This window comes from Paramisgurnus dabryanus, chromosome 9 (genome assembly GCF_030506205.2).
Source record: "Paramisgurnus dabryanus chromosome 9, PD_genome_1.1, whole genome shotgun sequence".
In the NCBI taxonomy this organism is placed as follows: Eukaryota; Metazoa; Chordata; class Actinopteri; order Cypriniformes; family Cobitidae; genus Paramisgurnus; species Paramisgurnus dabryanus.
In genome coordinates this window covers 29,062,732-29,087,100 of record NC_133345.1, presented here as the reverse complement: position 1 = coordinate 29,087,100, position 24,369 = coordinate 29,062,732, and the positions used below count along the sequence as shown (strand labels likewise).

At 38.8% G+C, this 24,369-nt stretch overlaps 1 protein-coding gene across 2 annotated transcripts in view; it reads right to left on the bottom strand.

Annotated features, from left to right (window-relative positions):
- The window catches only part of LOC135773740 (UPF0606 protein KIAA1549), a 53,285-nt gene extending 30,118 nt beyond the window's left edge, over positions 1–23,167 (bottom strand). Inside the window, exons 1-4 of one of the 2 annotated variants that reach the window (XM_065283495.2) lie at positions 23,010–23,167; positions 21,993–22,189; positions 744–2,861; positions 565–653 (exon numbers count right to left, since the gene is read on the bottom strand). In XM_065283495.2, the coding sequence (XP_065139567.1) occupies positions 565–653; positions 744–2,861; positions 21,993–22,104 (2,319 nt within the window). In that variant the 5' untranslated portion in view covers positions 22,105–22,189; positions 23,010–23,167. The remainder of the gene's footprint in view (positions 1–564; positions 654–743; positions 2,862–21,992; positions 22,190–23,009) is intronic. The other variant, XM_065283496.2, reaches the window with a different exon arrangement.
- Between the last annotated feature and the right edge of the window lie 1,202 nt (positions 23,168–24,369).

The window sequence follows — 24,369 nt, the reverse complement described above, 5'->3', positions numbered from 1 at the left end:
GGTGGTGTTTTCTTTTAAAGCTTCTGTGTGTAGATTTCAGCGGCATCTAGAGGTGAGGTGGCAAATTACAACCAATGGCTAAGTCCAAAGCTCACCCCTTCTTTACAAAACGCAACGAAAAGCTATCATAACATCCTTAGGACAAACATGTTGTCATTTCAAAAACAGAAAGAAGGCAAAGGGACCAGCACACTGGAAAATAAAATATGAAATAAAATCCCATATAAATTTTAAATAAAAATTATTTTAACTAAATGATGCTTGACCAATGACCACCGGCAGAACCAGTTTAATCCGCTTACCCGTTCACATACCCCAATAGTATTTATATATATAAATATGTTTCTCTCTCAGGGGTTTTTCTCCTCTTAGGAGTTTTCCCCCTGGACTAGCCAGGAGGGTTTTTCTCCTAGGGTTTTTTCATCCCCTGGAGAGTCCGCCACCATTGGCTTAACTTAATACTTTACATACTGTATACATTACATTATTAATACGTTTGCTTTTCTATTTAATTATTTTATAAATAGATAACTGTAGACCAATTAAATCACATGTCCATTTTACCTGTAGCTCCACTGAGCGATTATACTCATCTTTCAGAATCTCTCTGATTTTGGCTTTGGCATAACCTGCTGTGGACCCTGGGGTAAACCCTAAAAACAGAGCAAATATTAGGCATAAGTACATTAATGTGATTCACAAGCACTCTGTTGATGTATTGCTAAATAAATTTAAGGTCTTACCGACTCTAATCAAGTAAGTGTCTGGCTTTGTGATATTGCAGAGACTCTTCTGGGCAGTGGTTGTTGGAGGAGTTGTGCTTTGGGTTGTAACTGATGAGTCTCTTATCGTAGTCACTGTTGCGATTGTAGACTCAGTGTCATTATGTGTGGGAGAGGTTACTGTAAAGCTACTGATCGTTGTGATGTCATCATTGTCGGTAACCATGGTGAATGGAGTGTCAGATGGTGTTTTGGACGGGAACTGTTCATCTGCCATCTCTGTTACAGGAGGAGCTGAGGTCTCATTAAAGGTTGATTCAGTCGGGTATGTGGAGGACACACCAACAGAGGTGGTCGCTACAGTAGAGTTAACTTCAGTACTAGGAAAGAGGGTCTCTGTTGGAAATGGAGTGATAATCCATTGGTTTTCGTTAATAGATGACACGCCATCTAATTCCAAAGTCATAGGAGGTTGGGTGGTCACCAGTAAGGAAGTGTTGTAAGTTATAAAAGGTGTGGCGGATAAACCGGTGGTTGAGTCCTGACCGACCAATGAAGATGAATGGTCTGTTGAGGGTGTTAGTATGAAAGATGGCTCCAAATATGGCACTGTACTATTTGTTAGATTCAGATGAACCTCTGTGTTAAAAGGTTCAAATCCAGAGATATCCGTTGAAGATTCCTCAGTCCAGGAATTGTTGTCTGCAGGCTGCAGATTGTCATCAAACATTGCGGTCAGCATGTAACTTGGGTCAATGCTGTGCGTACTAGTGGGCGCTATGTGTGTAGTGTTGATTGGAACGGAGGGAGGACTAAAGGTCGTACGATCGTCAGTCTGATCTGGCAAGCTGCCATTGTCCTTGGTCAGTTGAATTGTGTAGTACTCCAAACTGTTCATGTCTGGCAAAAGCATATCTGTGGGTTGGATGGTGACAGTGGCTGCCCAGTCGGGTGGCGCCTCTGAGCTGTCATTCGCAGACTGATTTTGGTTTAAGATATCTGACGCTGGTATAGGAGTAAGTAAAGAATGTACTAAAGTTGGTTGGATGGTTGGATAGAATGAAGAAATGGTGTGGCCAGGCTCAAAAGTCAAACCACTGGGTTTACTGGTAAAAACTGGAGATGTTAACCAAGAAATGGGAACAGGGGTTGTTAGATGTTGGTTTAAATCAGTGGTGGGGACATCTGAGGTTGAATTGCTATTAAAACTTTTAACAATTTTGTTGGAGAAATGACCAGTTTCACTTGTAGAGGTGGGATACAAGTGTTTGCTAGAATAGGACATCACCACTCTTGTAGGAAACGTGGTGTCATAGATCTCGGAGTTTGAGTCCTCAAAGTCATACACATCGGTGGGTAGATTGCTAACCAACGAGTAGTCATTTTCCTCCGATCCCATGAAGGACACAGTTGCTAGGTAATCTCCAGAACCGTAGTCCATATCCATGGTGTGGGTTGGGAAGAAGTCTTCAGGTGGGACCATAGTCGGCTCAAGAGAAGCTGATGTCACTTGGTGGTTTACAAGAATATGACTCGACTCCAACTGCAGATTGCTCGTATCACGTTTTACATTTGTTTTATGGATGGGTTGTGACTGAAGGTCGGGGATTCTACTGGATGACTCCACCGAGTCTCCAAAAGGAATCTCGGTGTCACTGTTGCGCACCATTCCATTCTGGAGTTCAGGAATGATAGTCTCATCAGGAATTCTCCAAGGAGGATCTTGTCCATCTGAAGGCAGCTGCACAAATACATTTTCTGTATGCTGTGTGAATTGAGGAGCTGGACTGATGGCTCCCCAGGAGGTGGGCACTCTATAAGAGGTAGGCACAGGAGAATTTAGTTTTCGAGGCTGCCTGGAGGAAACTCTGGCGGGAGATCCAACAACTTTTTCAGACTTTAAGGACCGTAAAGGGGGTGTGGCAAGAGGTTCTGGGCCTCGGTCTAAGTTCAGGGAGTGGGTAAGTACCGTGCCAAATACGGTGTTAACACTGTAATTCTCTGTGGCTTTGGATGTAACCGAACTTGGTGATAGAGAAAATCCAGATATGGGGGAGGATCCAGACGAAGAGGAGGATGCATTATGCAGCATTTCCATTGAAGACTCCTTTGGCATGTTTGGTGCCTCCAAAGGCCAGTCTAAGAAAGACACAAGGAGAGTAAAACATTGAACTATGGTGCTACTGATGCGCAGTGTAATATGACATATTGGAAATTACAAGTCAGCCATAAACAATGTTAGATCTTGGCATCAGGGTAAATAACTGAACATTATTAAACAGTGTTGCATCAAAAAGTGTCAAAGACATCTGGGATGACATAGTGCCCAAGTTTTTCTCCTTAAATAATTAAAATATCATGATTACTTGAGTCACAATCATCAACCTATGGGGATGGTTTGGCATGTGCCAATGTCACAAACCAGTATTTAAGTAATTGAGCATGCCACTTTCAAGAAGGATTCCTGAAAGCAGAATCAGACTGTCTGGTTTATATTCCAAAACACGTATTCACTTTCCATCAGCTCCGCTTTTACAGCGCGTGCAGAGGCTGGGCATTACAGCTGCCAGTGTTTGGCCTGGTATTCACAGGCAGCTGCACCGTAATGAAATGGCCCTTTCTAAAACAGAGGATGGAAGGGAAGGGTGAGAAGCTTCTTAATGAAGCATGAGAGAGTGCAATAGTCTCAGAGAGTGTGTGAAACTGTGGTGATGGGGCCAATAAACTATAACAAGGGGCTGAAACTATAGAGAAACCTAAAGATAAATGGCCGATTATTGTGTCTGCCAGATGTCTGGGGTGAGCAACAGCTTTTGAAATGCAGCCTGGTTAAGACATTATAAATGACTGGGTGGATTAGTATGTGTTATTTATTGCAATGTGTCATTGAGCAATGTGAAACTACTTCAGGCTGCAGCCTATAAAAATTAGGATTTAAATTACCCCGGATTTAATGGTGACCTCAAAGCAAAGGTTAAGAATAAAGGGATGAAGAAATGTCTAGGTCACGTAAAGACATTAATAATTGTTTTACAGTAAGCAAATGACATACATAGACATCACACAAATCACATTCCCAACACAAGGTGCAGACATGTGGAAACAACTCACTATGGCACAAAACGAGCCTTATATGAGGAGAAATTAGTTCATTTGCAGTAGTCACAGATGTAAGCTGGCATAAAGCATAAGACAGATTTGTGACTCAGCATCGACTGACATCATTCTTTCTTAAAAAAGCGACACAAAAAAGACTTCACACAACCTTTTTAACACACAAATCTAAATTTAGACTCGCTCCCCCGCAAGAAGCGAACCAAAACATGTATAAAATGGATAACTTTCCATATAAAACATTAGCGCTGTTATCAAACGACCACTTTAAAGACAATAAAGAGCAATAAAAAACAAAGTGATGACAGTGAGGAAGCAAATACGAAGCAGCTTACCTTTAACAACATGTAACCGCACTGAAATGATTCACTAAGAAACCAGCATCCTATGCTACATTAATAAGGTCAGCATGCTCCATGTTTGGTTTTCTGGAAAGTCAATGGTTCTTTGATACTCTCTGAGGCTGCATTACTCACTTACATGCTCTGGCCAAGTGTTTGAAGGCCCTGTAAAACAGACGGCCGGGTAACACAGACAGTCATGACTGAATAACACAGCCTGAAGCAGTGCAAAGAAAGAGCATAACAGTATAACAGTTTGCTACTTCTCAATAACAGCAAGAAAAAAAATCACAGAGTAAGAAAAGTGCTAGTTTTTGGTGAAAAGCATTAGTGTGTGTAAATAATAAGTGCCGTTACAGCCGAATGAAATTAAGTCTACATTTTGTCCCATTACATACTGCACAATGCATTTACACTAAGCACTACACTCTTAAAAAAAATGGTGCTATATAGCACCAAAAGTGGTTCTTTGCTCGTAATCATAGAAGAACCATTTTTAGTGCCATATAGCACCGGTGAAGCACCTGTGTAGAACCACATAGTGCCATGTAGAACCATATTTGGTGCTATAGTGGTGCTATATGGCCCCAAAATAAAATATTAATATTTACTTAATTAAATGTTTTCACTTATTATAGCTAAATAAGTCACTAAATTTATCACTGTGTGTGTACCTGAGATTAAAACCCATGACCTTTTGTGCTGCTAACCCCACGCTCTACCAATTGAGCAAGGAACACATATTGTAACAATATATATTAATGGTAAATGGACTGCATTTATATAGCGCTTTTAACAGACCTATGGCCATCCAAAGCGCTGTACATGTTGCCTCACATTCACCCATTCACTCACACATTCATACACCGACGGCGGTGTCAGCCATGCAAGGCGCCATCCAGCTCGTCGGGAGCAGCTGGGGTTAGGTGCCTTGCTCAAGGACACCTCGACACTTGGTCGAGTGGAGCCGGGGATCGAACCACCAACCTTCCGGTTTGTAGACAACCTACATGAACCACTGAGCCACTGCCGCCCCCATATTAATATATTCATATTAATTGTAAACAAAGTGGGTTAGATTAATTCTAAGTTGTTTTTTTACCATTATTGTCGATATAACCACATATTTAGCTGGGAAGCAGAACGTTATTTTTTCTTAATTGTATCATTAATTTGGACCATGTGCAACTGAAATAAAATCGCAGTAATAAATTAATTAAAGATGGAGTAACCTACTAATACTGATAGACAGACAAGTTTAATAATTCATTCTAAGAGGGTCACCTTGAGCCTAAATGAGCACTATTTATCTTGAGTAATGGCAGACGGTCTCTCGCTCGACAGACAACCAGCGGGGGAATACCACGACCCAACAGAAGGGTGTGCCAATGATTCCCTCTGCCACCTGCTACAGAAATACAACCATGTAATGCCTGAACAGTCTGGCATTGTTGGAGCTATCGCTTTCACAGACACAAAGATCCACCTAAGAAATACATATGGGATAGACGTGTAAATGACGATAGAATGATGTTACTACTGTTCGTATAGCTACAGAGTTGTTTTATTATGAAGTAAATTATAAAAGGCTTTGTAACTAGTGAACAACTTAAGTATTAAATAAAATGCAATTCATGCTGATGCTCTGAAATAAAAACCCATAAAAAACATAAATCCCAAATGAAACTTAAGAGTAGAAAACATTCCCAAGATTTATATTGGTCAGTATTACGAAGCATAAAGCTGTAAAAGTAGTAATGATTTTAGAACACGCATCTTGATTGTAAAACTAGCTCCCTTTAAACACAAAAAGCAAAGACCTCACTTGGATTATAAAACATGAACATTCTGTTACGTATTATTATGAGTCCTACATGAACGCTTTCTAATTTACCTTCATTATAAAAACATACCTATACAAGCAAATGCCCTTTGGCCCTAAAATATTAGCAAACCCATATAATAAGGGTTTCTTAGATTTTAGGCACATGCACAGAGCACAGCTGAATAATTATGTTAACAAAATGGCACATTAGAGCCAAAAAGAGTTGGCAAACATCTTGTTTCTATGTTAATAATCCGCATAACATCTTCTGTGTTGCCTTCCTAAATATATTTTTATAGCTTTTACAAAGTTAACTTTGTTGCATGTGTTGACAGCTACAGTGTGTAATTATCATCATATGTCATACAGTGAGCTACATCTGAACTTTAAATAGTCTCTTAGGCAACCCTGTTAACTCTTTCCCCGCCAGCGACAGCATTTTTAAAGGTCACGTTCTTCCTGATACCATGTTTTAAACCCTAGTTAGTGTGTAATGTTGCTATAATAGCATAAATAATACCTGTAAAATGATAAAGCTCAAAGTTCACAGCCAGGCGATATATTTCCTTCAATAGAAATCCTCTTTAAAAGCCTACAACGAACGGCCGGTTTGGACTACAGCCCTCTTTTTCCTGCTTTAATGACGTCAGTAAAACAGTTTGTTGACTAAACTCCGCCCACAGGAATACGTCAGTCACCAGCTTTGGCTCAAATGGCTCTGCTAAGCTAAGCTGCTATCGATTCACAGCACACTAAACAACTACACAATCAGAACTTGATATGTATTTCTGAAGGAGGGACTTCACATAACAAGGAAGACATCAGCCTGTTTTGAGGACAGTGAAAACAGCGCTATACAGATAAGTAAATTGTGTGAAAAATACCACGTTTTTTACACGTGAAACATGAACACATGTTATATTGCCCACTATAAACACATCAAAGCTTTAAAATCACAGACAGAACGGGAGCTTTAATGCCTTTTAATGTCAAGTTCAATGCCTTCCAGGAAATGTTCTTATATAAATATATATACATACCCTCTGCTTTGAAAAAAAAAACCACGTTTTATCTTAACTTTATTTGTTCTCTTATCATCACCTCTCAAATGTGGGTAGGTTTCTTAAAAAATATATATAATAGAGATAATTCCATTTTTGTGTTTTGATAGAGATCAGATTCTGAGCGATCCTCAAAACATACACAGAGTTTGAACTGTTTGCCTTAGGGAATACTTACGGGTTTTATAAGTTGAGTAAGAGCGTCACCTGTGGATAATAGCGGAAATACAGATTGCCGGAAAAATTCGTCATTGGCAAGGAAGCGTTTTCTCTTAAAGGTGACATAGAATGATTGAACGGGGTATTTATCCTTGTTCCGTAATGTGACATGTAGACAACAAAATTACCAAAAATTGGTTGGGTCTGTAATGCCTTAGAAGTTTCCTAAAAACCTATCTCAGAAAGCTGTATTAGGTTAGGGGATTTTAAACCTGTGGTTTTGCACCTATTTGGCGTCCTCATTACGAAATGCAAGCACTTGACACTGATTGGCTGCCTTTGCTGCCACTCAAAAGAATGTAAACTTCGCCGTCTTCAGAACACGGACAGACCAAAATTTTACGGATAGAAGAACACACCTCAGAATACGACTTGACATTTCGCTTTAAACTTCGCGAACACTGCTGCAATTTACTCTGCGTTGGAGGCGAGAGTAGGAATTTCTATGAAACGGAGATGTTCAGAATGTCTAGCACTTTTCGTATGTTCATGAATGCGGGTAGACTACCGTTTATCAGCAAGACAAGGTAAAAACGTAAAAACTTTTAAAAAAGTATTTTCATTCTCTGTCACCTTCAATTGACGATTTAACTTGTCAATGGCTGGGAAAGAGTTAATAAATATAGGTAATAAAATAACACTTATGACTGACTGACAGCTACAGCTGCTGAAACATTATTGACTGATACTTTCAAAATAAAACACAAAGGGATTTCATAATCATGTTTCAGCCAGAGTTTAATTTAATATCAATGGTTAATGTCTCTCTCTCTCCTTCTCTAGTACTGTAAGTCTACGTGAACTAGCTGGCATTGGGTTAAAACCACAAGAAGACTAAGGATGAGATAAAGCCCATATAAATTATTCAGTTTGGCACACCCAAATGTAATTTGCTTCTCCCTAAACTCCTTGCCATTTTAAAGAGGAAGGAATAACCTAATAAACTCATCCTGAACAGAGCCATAACTATCTGACCATCCAGCTGACAGACTCGACATCTTGACTACCGTTTCTTTACGTACAATCATTTCTGTAATAAACACTTGTTGGTTGCATTATGTAGGATGATTTTATACAAAAAACAAACACAAGAAATAACTATAGCTGTGTTTTTTTTCAGATACTGGGTCACATGGTTTACATAAAGTTTACATGGTAGCCCAAAGTACCCTCAACAACATGCTCTTACGCAGGTACCAGGTACAAGAAACCAAAGTTGTGGTAAAGAAGAAGAAGTTTTGTTTGATCTTTATTAGGTTGATTTAACTGCTCAGAACCAGCTTACAGAGTAATTTATAAGACGTCCAACCTTTCATTTTCAGGGTTGGATTACACACTGCAATTTGTAATTTGAAGGTTGCAGATGTGAAACAAACCAAATAGCAAGAAAAACACTGAGAGACTAAGTACAACCCCCCCACAACCCCAGCCAATGATGTAATTTCCTTTCATTTGCCAGACTCATTCTGGCAAAAGTCTCATTTGATGGTTGTTGCTACTCCAGAAGAAAGAGGGGAAACGAGAAAAAAAGCACAAGGAAAGGTCTTTGGTATTAATTTAAACTCCTCTGCCCACACATGGTTCTGTTTTAAGCAGATCACATCGCGTGACTGCCGCTCCCTAACACTGGCACAGACTCCCCATGCGCAGACTAATCGAACAATCAAAGGAGAATCTGCGCTAACATTCGTTTTTATCTCAATGCTTTTTGGGAGGAAGACTCACTGTTATTTTAGGTGGTTTTTCTTATGTTACATGTACACTACACATACAGTGTACTAAATCCTATAAGTCTGGTCATATAAGCCTTGCTAGATCAAGAATAAAAAAAATACTGTAACAATACAGTATGCCTGTCTGTGTTCCTGTAGCTGAACAGATAGATCATGGGTTTGATCCCAGGGAACACACATACTGATTAAAATGTATACTTGCAAGTTAATAATGTTCTGTTGGAATAAGATGCCAAACAAAATATTTTGTTTTAATAATTATATAAAATTACTATGAATCGTTTACTCACCCTCACGTTGTTCAAAACCTGTATAAATATCTTTGTTCTGCTGAATACAAAGGAAGATATTTGTAATCAAGCAGGAAGCAGAAGAACTACAGTATTGACTTACATAAGTAGGAAAAAATGCTACTGTTTGGTTATACACATTGCCAAAATATTTTCCTTTGTGTTAAGCAGAACAAAGAACAACTTAAAGGATAATTCCGGTGTTTAACACTTTGAATCTCATTTCTGGTTTGTTTTGGATGAACTACAGTGATGGACACTGAAATTTTGACAATGGGTCGTGTCTTGACTTTTTGACTCGTTTAAAAGCATCTCTTGACTGCTTCAGAATGGAAGTCAATGACCACGCACAAACATGTCATTAAAACAACACTTAACGTTCATTTTCAAAACTGTGCTACTCACCGAGTGGTTTGTGGTGTTCGTTGATGATTAAAAACAAGTTGTGTAGTGAAATACAGTTTCTGTCGTGTTTTATTTGGCATTTTGTAAAATTCCATTGACTTCTCTTGGAAGACTCATTGCTCGCTGATATATCACTCCGGGAAACAGAAAAGGGTCTTTTTACATGTGGTTGTAGTTTTTTCGCTCGGTTTCTCTCAGAATAAATTTTTCCCATATTTGATGGCTCAGTGTCCAGCTTTAGGTTTGAAGTTGAGCTCGATCGTGACTGTCTTTACGCTAGACACAGAGCGTACTTGTATGGCAAAGTGGTTGTCGCCATCAAGTGGTCGGGAGTGTGCTAACGCTTCAGACTCAAATATAGAGCGGAAGTATATACGCGGTTGTGTGGTATCTGAAAAAATAGTTCCACTATAGCAAATAACACGGATTGAAATCATATATTGCGCCAATTTATTTGTTTTTAATCATCAACAAACACCACAAACCACTCTGTGAGTAGTACCGTTTTGAAAATGAACGTTAAGTGTTGTTTTAATGACATGTTTGTGCATGGCCCTTGACTTCTATTCTGAAGCAGTCAAGAGACGCTTCTAAACGAGTCAAAAAGTCAAGACACGATCCATTGTCAAAATTTATGTGTCCATCACTGTAGTTCATCCAAAACAAACCAGAAATGAGACTCAAAGTGTTAAATACCGGAATTATCCTTTAAGGGGGAGTTAATTATTAAAATTTTTTTTTGAGTGACCTATCCCTTTAATTTTGTAACTATCCCTTTTAAACAAAATTTGTGATGCCATTTGATAGATTAGGAAGCTCTCAAAGAGCAACACAAACTTATGTTATATACACAAAGAGACAAAGTTGTTTTTGTTGTTAAGCTAAATAAGCACAATGGATAAAAATGGCTCCTTGAACACTAAACAGAACCCATTTGTTTGTCTTATCAGTGACTAACTGCTCGAGACGACTGAAATTTCCCATGTACAGCCACAGATTGAACTACAGACAGAAAACTAAGGGTTAACGGCAGCATAAACACAGCACACCAGTGACTTCCATCATGTCACGAACACTCTCGATATTGTAATCACAAGAGTGAGGCAACTTCCAAAGGAAAAGTTGGAATAGTCAAATCCACCTGAGTTTTACAGGTTAACATCTGGGTTGAGAGCCTTAAGTAAAACCAGGATGAAAGATGTTAGCCAACATGGCACATGGGCAGAGCGAAGTCACGTGAAGTGAAACTTTGTTTTTCTGACTGTTTCCATCGATCTGACTGAGGTCATGTCTGCCTCGGTCACATAAACACTCTAGGGGGAGTTTAATAAGTGCGAGTTGTGCAGCTGATATTGTTTATATGCACGCACTGTGTTGTTTTACCGTCCAAGGAATTATTTAGTTTTACTATTTTTAAGTTATGGAGGATGCAGGAGGCTAGCACGACCTGGCATACTTGAACTACAAAGTACACTGTATATCAAACACTCGCTCCATCACTTTGATCAAAGCACCTGAGTCTGCGTTTTAAATTGCCAAATGTACGCCTGACAACTCTGCACTTCTGGATATATGCCCGGTTATAATGCTCTTCTCCATCATTAGATGAATTACTGCTGCCATGATCAACAGATAGCATACAAAAACGTTTCCAAAAACGTGTTTCTCAAAGGTGGTAATGACGTAAATGTTAATAAATGTTGCAAGCATTTCAATGCACAACTACCTTGGAGATCTTGTGCACAGGATAGATAAACTTAAACATTTCATTTTGCCAAGCAAATAACCAGTATTTACACAGTACTTTTCAGTGCATGCAGCATCAGATTCAACTGTACCTAAACAAAATGACTGAATAAAAGGAAATGTTTAGTGAAATTCCTCGTCTGTCCTAAATCCTAACACTTAAAACGCAAAGAAAGAAGACAAACAGAGCGTAGAAACATCTTGACAGTATCTTAGAGAGACAAAGAAGAGTAAGGAAAATATAGCAAGTTATAAAGGGGAGGGTATGTAATGAGGAAGGTGGAGACACAACTCTTAACTTTGGGATGATCTCCAGAGAAGCAGACGCTTCCTTAGCTGGATTATTGTGTAATTCAGTGGAGAACGCTCAACATTCAGTCTTTTACGAAAGGCAAGAAGGCCAGGCCTGAAACCGGAGAAACCCTGAAGACTGTGTCAGATTTTGGTAATTTGGTGAGTCACTGAATAAACTACAAATAGTGTTTACAAGTCACCGCTTTAAACTGAAACCAGAAAACTGTTTATGTGTTTTGGCCATTCATTTACATAATAATGGCAATCTGGCGGCCTAAAAACACAAACTTCTGAAAAAGTTCAAGCTTTTGAAAACAATATCAATACCGTGTCTGTGTAAACTACAAAAACGAACATTTGTGAAACCGTGATGTCATGGGCATGTGTATTAAGTGTTATCTATCACATTTTTGCACTATGCACTGCAATAAATAAATGTTGTACTTTCTAGACCTTTTGAGTCTTTTTGGATTCAGTGTGCGCTCAGCCATTTTTTCTACCTCATTCTTAAAGCCCGATTTATAGTCGTGCGTAAGTTCTACGCCGTAGCTACTGTGTAGGCTTTCCGTAGCCTGTGCGTAGCTCTGCGTAGCCTGACGTGCACCTCGCAAAATTTTTAATGCAGTGATTGGTCCACCAGAACCCCTCCCGTCAGGTAAAAAACTGCGCCATAGGTATTTCGGTTTGCGACGGTGAAAACAAAGAATGGCCAAGTTGAGGAGTGATTTAACTCAAACTGCATAAAAAGTCGCTGTTTATTTACTTCCGTCACTGCTGGTCTTCTCAAATCATACACAACAAGTTGCTGTTTCTTCTTCTATTGTGGGTTAACTTGCTAAGCTTCTTCTTCTTTGACGGTCGTGCTGCTACTGTTGTTACACGCGTGGATACTGCCTACCAGCGGTCCGCGCGTAATTGCCGCTACAACGTAGGACCTATGCACAACTATAACGAGCCCTTAAGTGTTATCCGACATTGTGTAACATTGCCAGCTACTGGTCTGGCATGCATAATACAGCGTTTTTAGTTGTTTCTGTGAACGTTTCGGTTTTTATCATATCATTGAGTACGTTTACATGCACAGAATAAGCGGATAACTATCAAAAATCTGCTTATTACAGAAAACTGTTTTCATGCGTTTACATGCAAATCAATAAACCGGCTATGCAGACAACTGCGTTTACATGGGACTTGAAGACTTATCAGTTTTCTCGCAGGCAGTGACGTCACCACCTATAGTATACAATAGTCATTCAAAAAGTCAACGGCATATCTGTCTTAAGCTGTACTGTTGTATCTCTTCTCGTGTCTGCAGAACCTGTAAATGTAACATGAGCTTCTATTTTAAAAGTTTCTCTGCCAACTGCTTTGGTCGAGCGGAGACTTTTATGCGTTACTTTGCGCTTACTTCCGCGTGTGACGTTTGTCTTTCATACGCGGAGACATGCGCACATGGAAAAAACCGTGAGAAAGCCGGTTAAGGTGTTTACATGCCACGCGAAATCGGCGTAATGAGCAAAAAACTACCTGTGCCGATCGGTTTTTGCTTACGCCGTTTATGAGCTTTCCCCGATTAAAGAAAACCATTTTACGCGTTTACATGACCCCACGTGTTATCAGTTTATTAAACATAATCGGCGTAAGACTGTGCATGTAAACGCACTCATTGTTGTGTATATCCAGCAAGCAATTTTGTGTTTAAAAGACATCTAATAGCAGTCCAAACGCTGCCCAAATGTCTAGGTTAAAACTTGACAAAATTTGCACTGTAAGTGAAAATCAAGCCCCTTGTAATCATTGCTGACTTTGCTGACACGATGGAATATCATCTCACAAGTTATTTTGGCAAAAATGAAATTTAACCATGATACAAAATTTAAGTTTATTTTGGCCAGAAGTGGGTTACTATATTGAGCCTATAGTTAACCTAGATGGTGAGAATGACAGTTGTTGCTTGCTGGGAACATAACTTTATGCTGGATTTACACTGCAAATCTTAATGCCCATTTCCGATTTGTTGCCTGTATCCGTTTTTTTTTTTTTTTTTGACGACTCCCTTACATCATCTTTTAAAAGCCACTTGTATCCGATATCTGCATTTACACTAAACACTTGGCTAAATTCATGGTAGCTATGCTGACCATAGAGGAAATAAAATGTTACGATATGCAGTTGACACATTATACAAGATTATGAAGCTTTATTTCTGTAACAAGACATCCTCCATTGCACTGCTAAGAAGAGTCATGTGATCGTGGGTGGTGTTCACCTGAGACGTCATTTTTTATGACGCACGACACGTCTTGAGATGGAAATATCCAATCTGTCCGCTTACATTGCGACGCTAATGCTTGTCTCAGAATCATATTCGACATATTTTCACATATGAATGAGGCCTGAAACCAATCGGAGATATCAGAATTTATGCGCTATTTTCCTGCTTACACGTCTGTGGGTAATATACGATTTACGCCACTTGAGGGGAATTGAGTTACTTCAAGCAGGCAGTGTAAATGTGGCCTTAGAATCCAAGACTGGATTTTTACTTCACACTGAAACATCATTAGCCCACTTTTTGTCAACTTTTGTAAAACATTATGTAAATTCTAATCAGTCCTTCCAGAAAAACGTTTTTGTGTTTTGAGTTTTTTGTGATTGTTGCGGGCAAAAATCCTTTATCTTGCGGCATGTTTTCTTAAAAAAATGCAATGGAATTTGCGGGATATTTATGCAATTTTATGCGGGAACTTGCAAAAACTGTTTGCAGTTTTTTAATGATGTTCACGTCACATAATCACGTCACTTCATAACATTCACATGGCAACAGGGGACATGGCTGCCCTTGTGTGAAGGAAATGCAACATTTTTCAACTTTCTGCTAAGATATATGTGACTTTTGCTACGAAAATGCGAGGATTATGAAATCATGCAAGCCCCGCATATTTTGTGCATGGAAATCTGCAATTTATGCTGCAAAAGTGTGGCGTATTTGAAAAATGCGACCCCCTTATAAATATGCGGACTTTGATTATGCTTGAATCATGTGATCAAAAATCGCGTTTTTCTGGAGGGACTGTCTAATGATTAAAAAAGGTTTAGAATAATGCATATATGGTGGTCAAAATCAGGTTTTGTACCACATATAGCCACATACTACAATCGTGTTTTATTCAGTTGTCAATCCAGAGTCAAGTATGGAGCAGGTTTACACAAAAGTGAAAATCGTATTTAGCTACAGTAGAAGACTTTTCAACGTTCTATATTCTTGCCAACAATTCAAATGATATTTTTGTTAATTAAATACATTTTTAATTGTTAATTTGGACTGATAAGATGTTTCCTCAAAAATCCTGCTGTGCTTAAATGTAGCCATCTGTTCAAACTGAGATGACCCAGATGTGTGCTGAACCGCACTGTACAGAAAAGTTAAGAACTCAAAATTCACATTCATGGACACCTGTCACAGTAACTTCAACTAAAAAACAGCCATAAAAAACAAGATAAATATGTCTTTGCCCCTCAGCAAATGTTGCATTAAATGCATTAGACAGACCACATACTGAATTATCCATGCCATGTGTGTTAAATGGCCTAAATCAGTAACAGAATAAGAATCAATTTTAATCAACCCAAAGTACAGTAAAAAACACAAAACAAAGGCGATAAAATGAGATGAATGAAATATCAGTCTGTAGTGAAGGACATGGTTAAAAGCGTAGTTTAAAATTGGCCGCCTGCTATTGTGTGAGCCCATCACAGGGCTCTATTCACACAGTTCCTTTGACCAAAAACTAAAATAAGGCCTCTTATCTTTGAGTGTTCCTTTAAGTGAGCGCTCTACAAAACAAATGCAAAGAAAACAAGTGTTGTCAGTGATATGATATCACATGACCTGATATTCAAATAGAAAACAGTGACCATATTAGGAAAGGGCCAAGTCACGTTTAACACGTTTAGACCAGAACCAGTCCAAAACATATTATACTTATTAAACTGGCTTACTTCATAGTTTCACTGAAAGTTATTTTGGAGTACGTGCTGTGGAATCTCATAAAATAAGCAGAGTCATGATCCGTGCTTTGTTTTGATGTAGAAAAAGCTGTAATGTAGAAAAGCTGTTCACATAAAAACATACTCCCAAAAAAAAAAATACGCAAGCTGTCCGCTGTAAACACCATTGAGCACAACAGACTGAAGGACATGCAGAACAAAGCCCCTGCATCTCTTCATGACAGTTAATACTTTTTTCACATTTTCTGCCTGAAGCCGATGTCTGTCAAGATCATGTGATTAAAACAAGACCTTGAAAAAGTTTTGCTAGAAATCAGTGCATGGCAGAGCTTCTGGTTTTACAACAATGCATGCAATATTGTCAATGACTGTAAAATCTTCTGTACTACCTTGTTAAATGGGTTTTACCACTAAAAAAATAACAAAGGCAAACAAATAACTTGCAGATGTCCTGAAACAACAGTGCAATAGCAGTACTAGACACTGCACACTTTGAGAAAGGTTGTAATCAAATAAACATGACATTACCTGATGTCACCCCATATTCATTAAAGTATTTGTCAACACCAGCTATGACAATGAAAATGGGTGACGACAGTTTGTTCATTTTGTCTCAACGGCTGTGTACCAAATGCTGCCATCAGCCCAAAGACATATAATATACAGTCCTTTCAAAAAAAACTTTTTTTGTGTTTTTTTTGTGATTGTTGCGGCTCGTTTACTTAAAAAATGCAATGGAATATGCAGGATATTTATGCAATTTTTGCGATGAAATTGCGGGAACTTGCAAAATTGCGGGAACTTGCAAAAACTGCGGGAACTTGCAAAAACTGTGTTAAGTTGCACATAATCACGTCACTTCATAACGTTACCATGGTAACAGGGGACATGGCTGCACTTGCTTGAGGTAAATGCAAAATTTTTCTACTTTCTGCTAAGATATATGTGATTTTTGCTACGAAAATGCGGGGATTATGAAATCATGCAAGCCCTGCATATTTTGCGCACGGAAATCTGCAATTTATGCTGCGAAAGTGCGGCGTATTTGAAAAATGTGTCCCACGCATAAATATGCAGACTTTGCCTGATTATACGTTAAATCATGCGATTGCATAATCACGTTTTTCTGGAGGAACCGTATACAACAACCTTGAGCACTCCTATTACTATGAACAAGGGACAGTGCAAAGCTCAATATGGCAGCCAACGACTTGAACATTTTTTTTTGCGCAATTTGAGCTTAAAAGTTATGGTACAGTTAATTTCATATTTAAGGGTTCGTTATAGTTGTGCGTAGGTCCTACGGATAGCCTACGCCCTAGCTACGGCGTAGAACTTACGCACGACTATAAATCGGGCTTTAGTTGTTGGTCAGAAATATGTTGTTTAATTGTGATTTTAGCACATTATTTTAGAGATACCTGTCGCTCCCCATTTAAGCAGATGGGAATTTAGTCTTGCATGACTAAAATAACTGCCTGGAGGTGTTGCAAACATGGCCGCCTAGTGGCGTGACTTCCCTTAAAGGACTTTGCTTTAGCTCTTGTTGTCTTGCTCCAATTTGGTAACATAATGTAAATCTGCCCAACTGATTTAGGAAATGACAAATGAGACAAAATCCTGGCAACTGGCCCACTGACCATTTGACTGGATCCTGTGATTGGGGGCTAAAGCTGAAAAAGCAAATCCTTAGTCACTAACCTGACCATGGCTCAAAATAATGCCCTCTTTAAAGTGAAAGCCAAACTAGCACCTTCGCAATCCAAGTGTTCACCATCAAAAAGCTTGGGATCCAACATTCCCAGTTTTAGAAAGTTCTTCAATGGGACTTTGTTTGCTTGTCCAGCCGGCAGGGTGGCAGCCTCAGAATCCAGCTTCTGTAGCTTTTGATAGACCGGGCATATTGATCTGTCCCCAGCCTTAGAGGCAATGAATAATGAATGCACTCACTGTCATCTTAAACAGATCAGGTTTCACTTGTAAAAGAGGCATCACTTGTAATTAGCCAGGGGTTTTGTGCTAACCTGAGCCCTCACAACTTAAGGTAGAACTTAAGGTACATTTTGACATGCATTTTATTTACAAGACATTTTAAAGGCTATTACCATAAACCCTCATATAGAATGCTCTTATCTGTGCCCATTTAGCATCCTTTGATTCACCATGCTTGTTTCAAAGTGAATCTTCTGCTTATTTTAACATCATCTGAGCTTAATAGGTTTGAGCCAACATCTGCCATCTTTATCCAATATGGGGAATGCAAGGCTGCGTGGATCTGAGCAGGCTATGTCGAACATATGTGTACAGAAATCTGAAGCATTACTAGTGGTGTTTGCTAAAGCAATCACATATAAATCCATCATGGCCCGGTAAAGCCTTAGCAGCATGCAAATGCATTTAGGCCTAAATTCTTACATTGCAATATCACAAATTATTGTCAGTCTACACATTGCAAGCAAAAACACCCAGCTTTCAAGATTAAATTCTAAACATTCACATCATAACACCGAGCAGACAAGCAAGCTTCTGTTTACATGCCAGTCTAAACCTTGTGTGATGCCAAGGAAAGCCTTCAGAAGGACAGGTGCTGATGAACAGACTGGGATTTGGCTTTGGTCAAAAATATGGGAGAGTGTTTACACACGCAAACACACAAACCATGCCAAATAAAGTCAAAAATATGTTGTTTAAAATTACTTGAGTGTTTACATTTGCAAGCCTTTGAAACATGTGCAAATAATAAACTTTCCCTATTTAAATGTACGTATTAATCCGCGAATCGCATACGAGCCGAACCGTGGGTTGTGATCTGTACGGATCACGGCTCAACTGCGGATACTACTCGCCTCGCCTACTGCTTTTCGCTTACTATATAGTATGGAAGTAGGCGGTTTCAGACGCAGCAGTACTCTTGTACACACATGTGCAACACAGTTACAAAAATCAGATTAGACTAATGTGGTCATGAAACATTTTTATAAAAGTAAATGCTATCAAAATAAGAAGCATACAGGTACAAACATCTCTTCATGTACTATTTTGCACATGATTTCAAATGACATCATACAATTTTGTTGTGTTTTCCACATTTAAAGGGAAAATGTTCATTACCGCAACGTGTCCATGACTGGATTTGGGTTCTTTGACATGGAAATATTTATAAATAAAAAGTCTAAAAAATAAAAAGCTTTACTGCATGTTATACTAAAAACATTTACAGTAAAGAAACATGTGGTATTTGGTGATAATTGGTAGATGTGGAGACAATAATAAGAAATATAAATGTGTCCAGACCAATTTTCTCATCCTCCGCAACAATTTTCAATCATTGTTTAAGCCCTCAAGGAACTAACATTTAAAAAAAAATTGTTGGAAGTGACTTAATTGACTGTGACACTCAAGATGGCTACCAGGTAAGCATTCCCTATTTTCTCTCTCCAGATAAAAGTTGACATTTTGTTTGTCATAGTACCTAGACAACTTTTTAGTTCTCATTACCAAAACATGAGTTTGTAAATGCATATATTTAATGTAATATCATGTTGCGGTAACGACAATTTTTGATAATGATAATCTAAAAAATTAAAATAATTCTATAGGACACACTGTATGCTGATCCTGATGTACACATAAAAAGTCAAGTATACCCAGGCCTTTACATTCTGTAGGGGGCGAGGTTTGTTGGCTCCACCCATTCTGCTCCAGCAAAGTGCTCAGAATAATAGATGTGTAAATCCTGAATGCGTATTTCAGCTTTTTCTACAGGGTAATTACGACTAGCCTCTCCCATCATTAAAAAAAAATACTCATCTGACCAAAATCACAGCGTTAAGATAAAGGCTGCAATTACACAGCAATTTCAAAATGCAATCAGACTAAAAAACAGATGTGAACTACCAGACATCAGAAGCCTTTAAGTCACTAAGCTTCAGTAATTATACTGCATCATATAAATGTGCCGTATGCATCAATTGACACCATTAACTTAAAACTGGCAAACGTAAAGTACTGTTGTTATGCAATCTCTGTGACTCCCTAAGATTAAATAATCTCATTAATTGATTTAGCAGATAATTTTATCCAAAACGACTTACAAATGAGAAAGCATCTAACGTTTCAACACAGGCTTGAGACCATTACAAATCTACATTACAATGAGGTTTTCTAGTTCACTGTAATCCTAGACCACTCTATGGAAAGATGTTAGAGTTATCTTTAATGTTATCAAGGGTGGATGCATTCCTTAATAACCAGAGGAACGAATCCATTTCGGCTTGGACGATACAACTGACAAATCCTTATAGGCTTTAAATTTGACAGCTCACAGCCGAATAAATTGTCACAACAGACTGGTACTGTTGAAAAGACAGTAAGTGTTTTCACAAACAGATCTGATGGATCTGAACATCAAGTGTCCAATCAAATGTGCTTGAAGAAGCACTCAAGAAGTGACCTAATAAAAAAACCAAAGATGCAATCAAACTGAGGGAGGCTGAGGGATGTATTCCCATTCATGCTTAAGGTTTATTAATGCTTAATAAACAAACTGTACGACCATCAAATTTTATTCTTCATAACCACAAACCAACCTTTGCAATAATATTCCTTTTCTTTCAAGTACAAGCCAAAACTCCCAGTATTGCTTTAAGTAATGCCGAAATAAAACTCCATGACAGAATGTAAACAGTATTTCACATCATTTATATGTGAAACATGTGGCCTGTTGCAAGGGCTATTACCGTGCCATCGACACTGCACACTTGACTCTAGTTACTAATATAATGATGAATCATCTTGAATAGATGGTTAATGAGATGACACACATAGCGGTCAGGTTTATTCTGGCAACTGATCTGTGAAAACACTCTTGAGCGCCTCATCCAAAGAGTTTGACTAACATTGTTAAAAAATGAATGAGTAACATTACCATGGTTCTTAAGTTTGCACCTGGGACAACACTCCAATGCGTAAACGAATACAATTAATTTCTAAAGATTTCTTTCTATCACCATATTCATCTAGCAGCATATGTTTTTTTTTCTGTAGCTTAGTCTCTTTTTTTCTTTTTTCAGAAAGCTCTTTGATCGATCTGTCTACAAGTCGTCTCCACAACAGCCTAGAATAGCCTTTTCAGCTTGTAATCTGTGCCCTACTAAACTGTTATTTAAAATGGTATAAATTCAGCACAGTTGTTTGAAAATAGTTTGCTTGGGGTTTAAGGGGAGTTTCACACTAGCACTTTTGGGGCACAACCTAGTTTGATTGATGTAAGAGTTTGGTTCGTTTGGATAATGTGAACACTGTTTTTCAAACTCGGGTTGTGCACCTGCAAACCACACCTTAGCCGTCCTAAAAGGGTGATCTGGGATACGGTTCTTGTGGACTGTGGTACGGTAACTGGGCTCATTTACAATGGTGACATGCAGGAGTGATGTGCTGCCTGTTTCTGCAAACTTCGATGATTTATTTGGTACAATTTTAGTACTTTTAAAGAGTCAGACGCTAGTGGGTTTCCGAATTTATTTTCTAATAAAGATTAAATAATCCAAATGTGTTGAAACTCTTAAACAACAAAGTGTTGCCTTAAAGGTAAAATAGGTTCTTTTTAGCATTTACCTCAGAGAAGAAATTTAGATATTAAGATGGAAGACGAAATGAGGTTTGAATGATGCAAATCTCTTCAAGAGGTAGAGATTTGTTCAATTCATAAGACAGGAGACGTTATGCTAAAAATGTGATTCTCAAGCAGTGAAATGCAACCTGTTTTTGACTCTGTGTTGTTATCTATATTTCACGAGTTGGCATTAGCATGTAATCAATAGGGAATGAGATAAAGCATATTTGGCGTGCTGTCCGAGCCCAGAGTACCCCCCCCAACTGAGATAGATGATAGATGTACTAGTTGAGACTGAGGGTATGGGCTGATATAAATAAACTTCATGTAAATAAAATGTTTTATTTTAAGGACATTTTTTACTTACATACAATCAACGATTTTGATACTGTTTTGGGTCGATGTCTAATGTAACATCTGAGAAATGGTCTTTAAAGAATTCGCAACCACATTATAAACAGGACAGTTTTGAGTGAAGCCCAAGTGGGAAAAACAACTGTATACAAAACTTTGCTTTGCATTAACAGCAGGCTATTTATAAGGGCCACATACGCATCTACATATCAGCTGCAAACTGACCACCCTTCCCAAATAAAGCAGTCCATGCCATCACTTACCTGCAGCAGGTGAATCAGCGATCACCATGGAGACGAACATCATCAGCATCAGCCTGGCCGACAGCACGCACGCGGTGACCTGGCTATGTCCCTCCATCATTAGACCATCCATTTAGGAAAATGCATGTTTTTTGTCCGAGGTTATCCGAGGAGACACGATCCACGCTTTGAACTAGTCTGTAGGTGTTTCAAAGGCACTGCAGCAGATGAAAAAACACTTAAATAGGTCACATGTTGAGCATCTAATGCATCCATAAACCAGTCGAGGATTTAATCATATGCCGAAAAAATAACGCGTTGTATAGCCTTTAATATCAAACAGAAATGTACAACATAGCTGTGCATTTTGTTTACCACAAAAACGCATTGCCATGCTGTCTCGCGCCGAGTGAGTGATACTACAAGTGCTCGTGCCGAGCGCGAGCCGCACGATTTCTTTGTTCCTCGCGTGCATATCATACGAACTCAGCCTTTTAGTGCACCATCTCAACCTTGCTGGACTAATGTACTGCTACTCAAGCCGTAAACTTCCATATCCACCCATGTTGCATCCCTCGGGGTCAATGCATAGGGTTTGTGAACTCTTAAGTGCTACTCCTGTTACACTAGTGTGCTTGCACGAGGATTAGGCTTCTAGTCGGGATTTCCAGTACTTGATAACGGATCCATTATTTATTAGCGAAATAGTTGGTAGTAATCTTTTGATTTTATGCGTTTATGAGACGTATCTGGATAACTAATCTATCCAACCCGGAGTTAGGTGATTAGCATATTCAGATGTTGCATTATGGTGTAACGTTAGCTGGTTGAAACATAACGGGATCTTTTTGACAGAAATTAGTCACTGTCTGTACACGATAAATGGATACATTTATCACGAAAAAACAAAGTATGCAAAGTACACATTTACTGCCTATTCTTCGACTTTATCTTGCCGAGAATCTGATCTATTTCGGCTTATTTTAAAGCGAATTAAGACTTTTGGCGCTTGCATAGATGCGAAAAGAAGGTCCTTACCTCAAAACCCGACGGTTAAGTCCATAGTTAATTTCAGATCAGCACTAAACCCTTTGTTTTCCATGACTGTATGCCACAATGTGTTATTTTTTATGAGAAGTGTCTGGATCCTGCCGGATCGGTCTAAACATCACTCACTTTCTTTAGCTGCAAACACTCTATCCTCGGGATTTTACTAAGCCCGCCCCTTGACAGCAGAACTGCGAGCCATTGGCTCTTGGCGCTGTACATCAGTGATCTGAGTTTGGTTGACACTTCCATCGGCGTCTGTGGTTCCACAGCAACGCGTTTTGTCACCGGATATCGAAGGTGGGGAGTATCACATTGTTACTGTGATACTGTGTGCTACACCGGCGAGAAAATGGACCATGTGTTATGTGTTACAACGATCTGTCCACATGGCATCATTTTTCATCTGTGAAACATGCTTGTCTCCGATTATCCCCGTTTAACCTGTCTGATCCTGTGTAAGTGTATGCTTTTCACCTTAACCTGGTTAAATTAGTTAAGCTGCATTTTAGTTGAGTTTATTTTTAACAACAGGTGACATTTTAATCCTTATTCAACAATTCGGTCAAATAATTTCTGAGAGTTTTTAATGTCACAGCGCTCTCTAGTGGCTGTTGAGGGCAACGATTACGATATGACGTCATACACAATGACATCATCTTTCCGACTGACAGGTTGTGGTGAATGAACGGGGTGCTTCCCAGTTCTTATTTGTGCATCCTCGTTTTCTTTCCTCGCATTAATTGAAATGGCATATCCTCATTATTCATTCTCTGTATGAAGTTCATTCCATAATCAAACGAACAAGTGCATTAAAAACCCAACATATATTTAACAAGAAAAATAAAGTTCAATAGGCTACTTACTTGAGTTAGAGTTCAATAGACATTCTTAAAAGTGCTGCAAAACTATATGTGTCTATAGCCTACTACTGAGCATTTATATAGATCGGTGGATATTAAATATACTGTATGAAACAAGTCTACACTTACAATAATTTTACCAACATTTATGCACGTGACGACGTGAAAGGGAGGAGATTTATACGTGCGTCAGGTTTAAACGATAAAACTCTTGTATCCTCCCTCATGATTCTTCGGGAAGCCTCGGCCGTTTCTCAATCCGAAGGCTGTAGCCTATGGAGTTCGCAGTTCTAGGCTGCTTACGTCATCAAGACTGTCTTACTTTAAAATATTATAAAATTATAAACTATTATTCTTAGTTAATCGTAAATTGTTGCAATATGCTTATAACTTGCGAATGTAATGTTTACATAACCAAAATAAACCAGGCTTGATGACGTATGCAGCCTGCATATGCGACCTCCGCAGGCTGTAGACTTGAGACACGG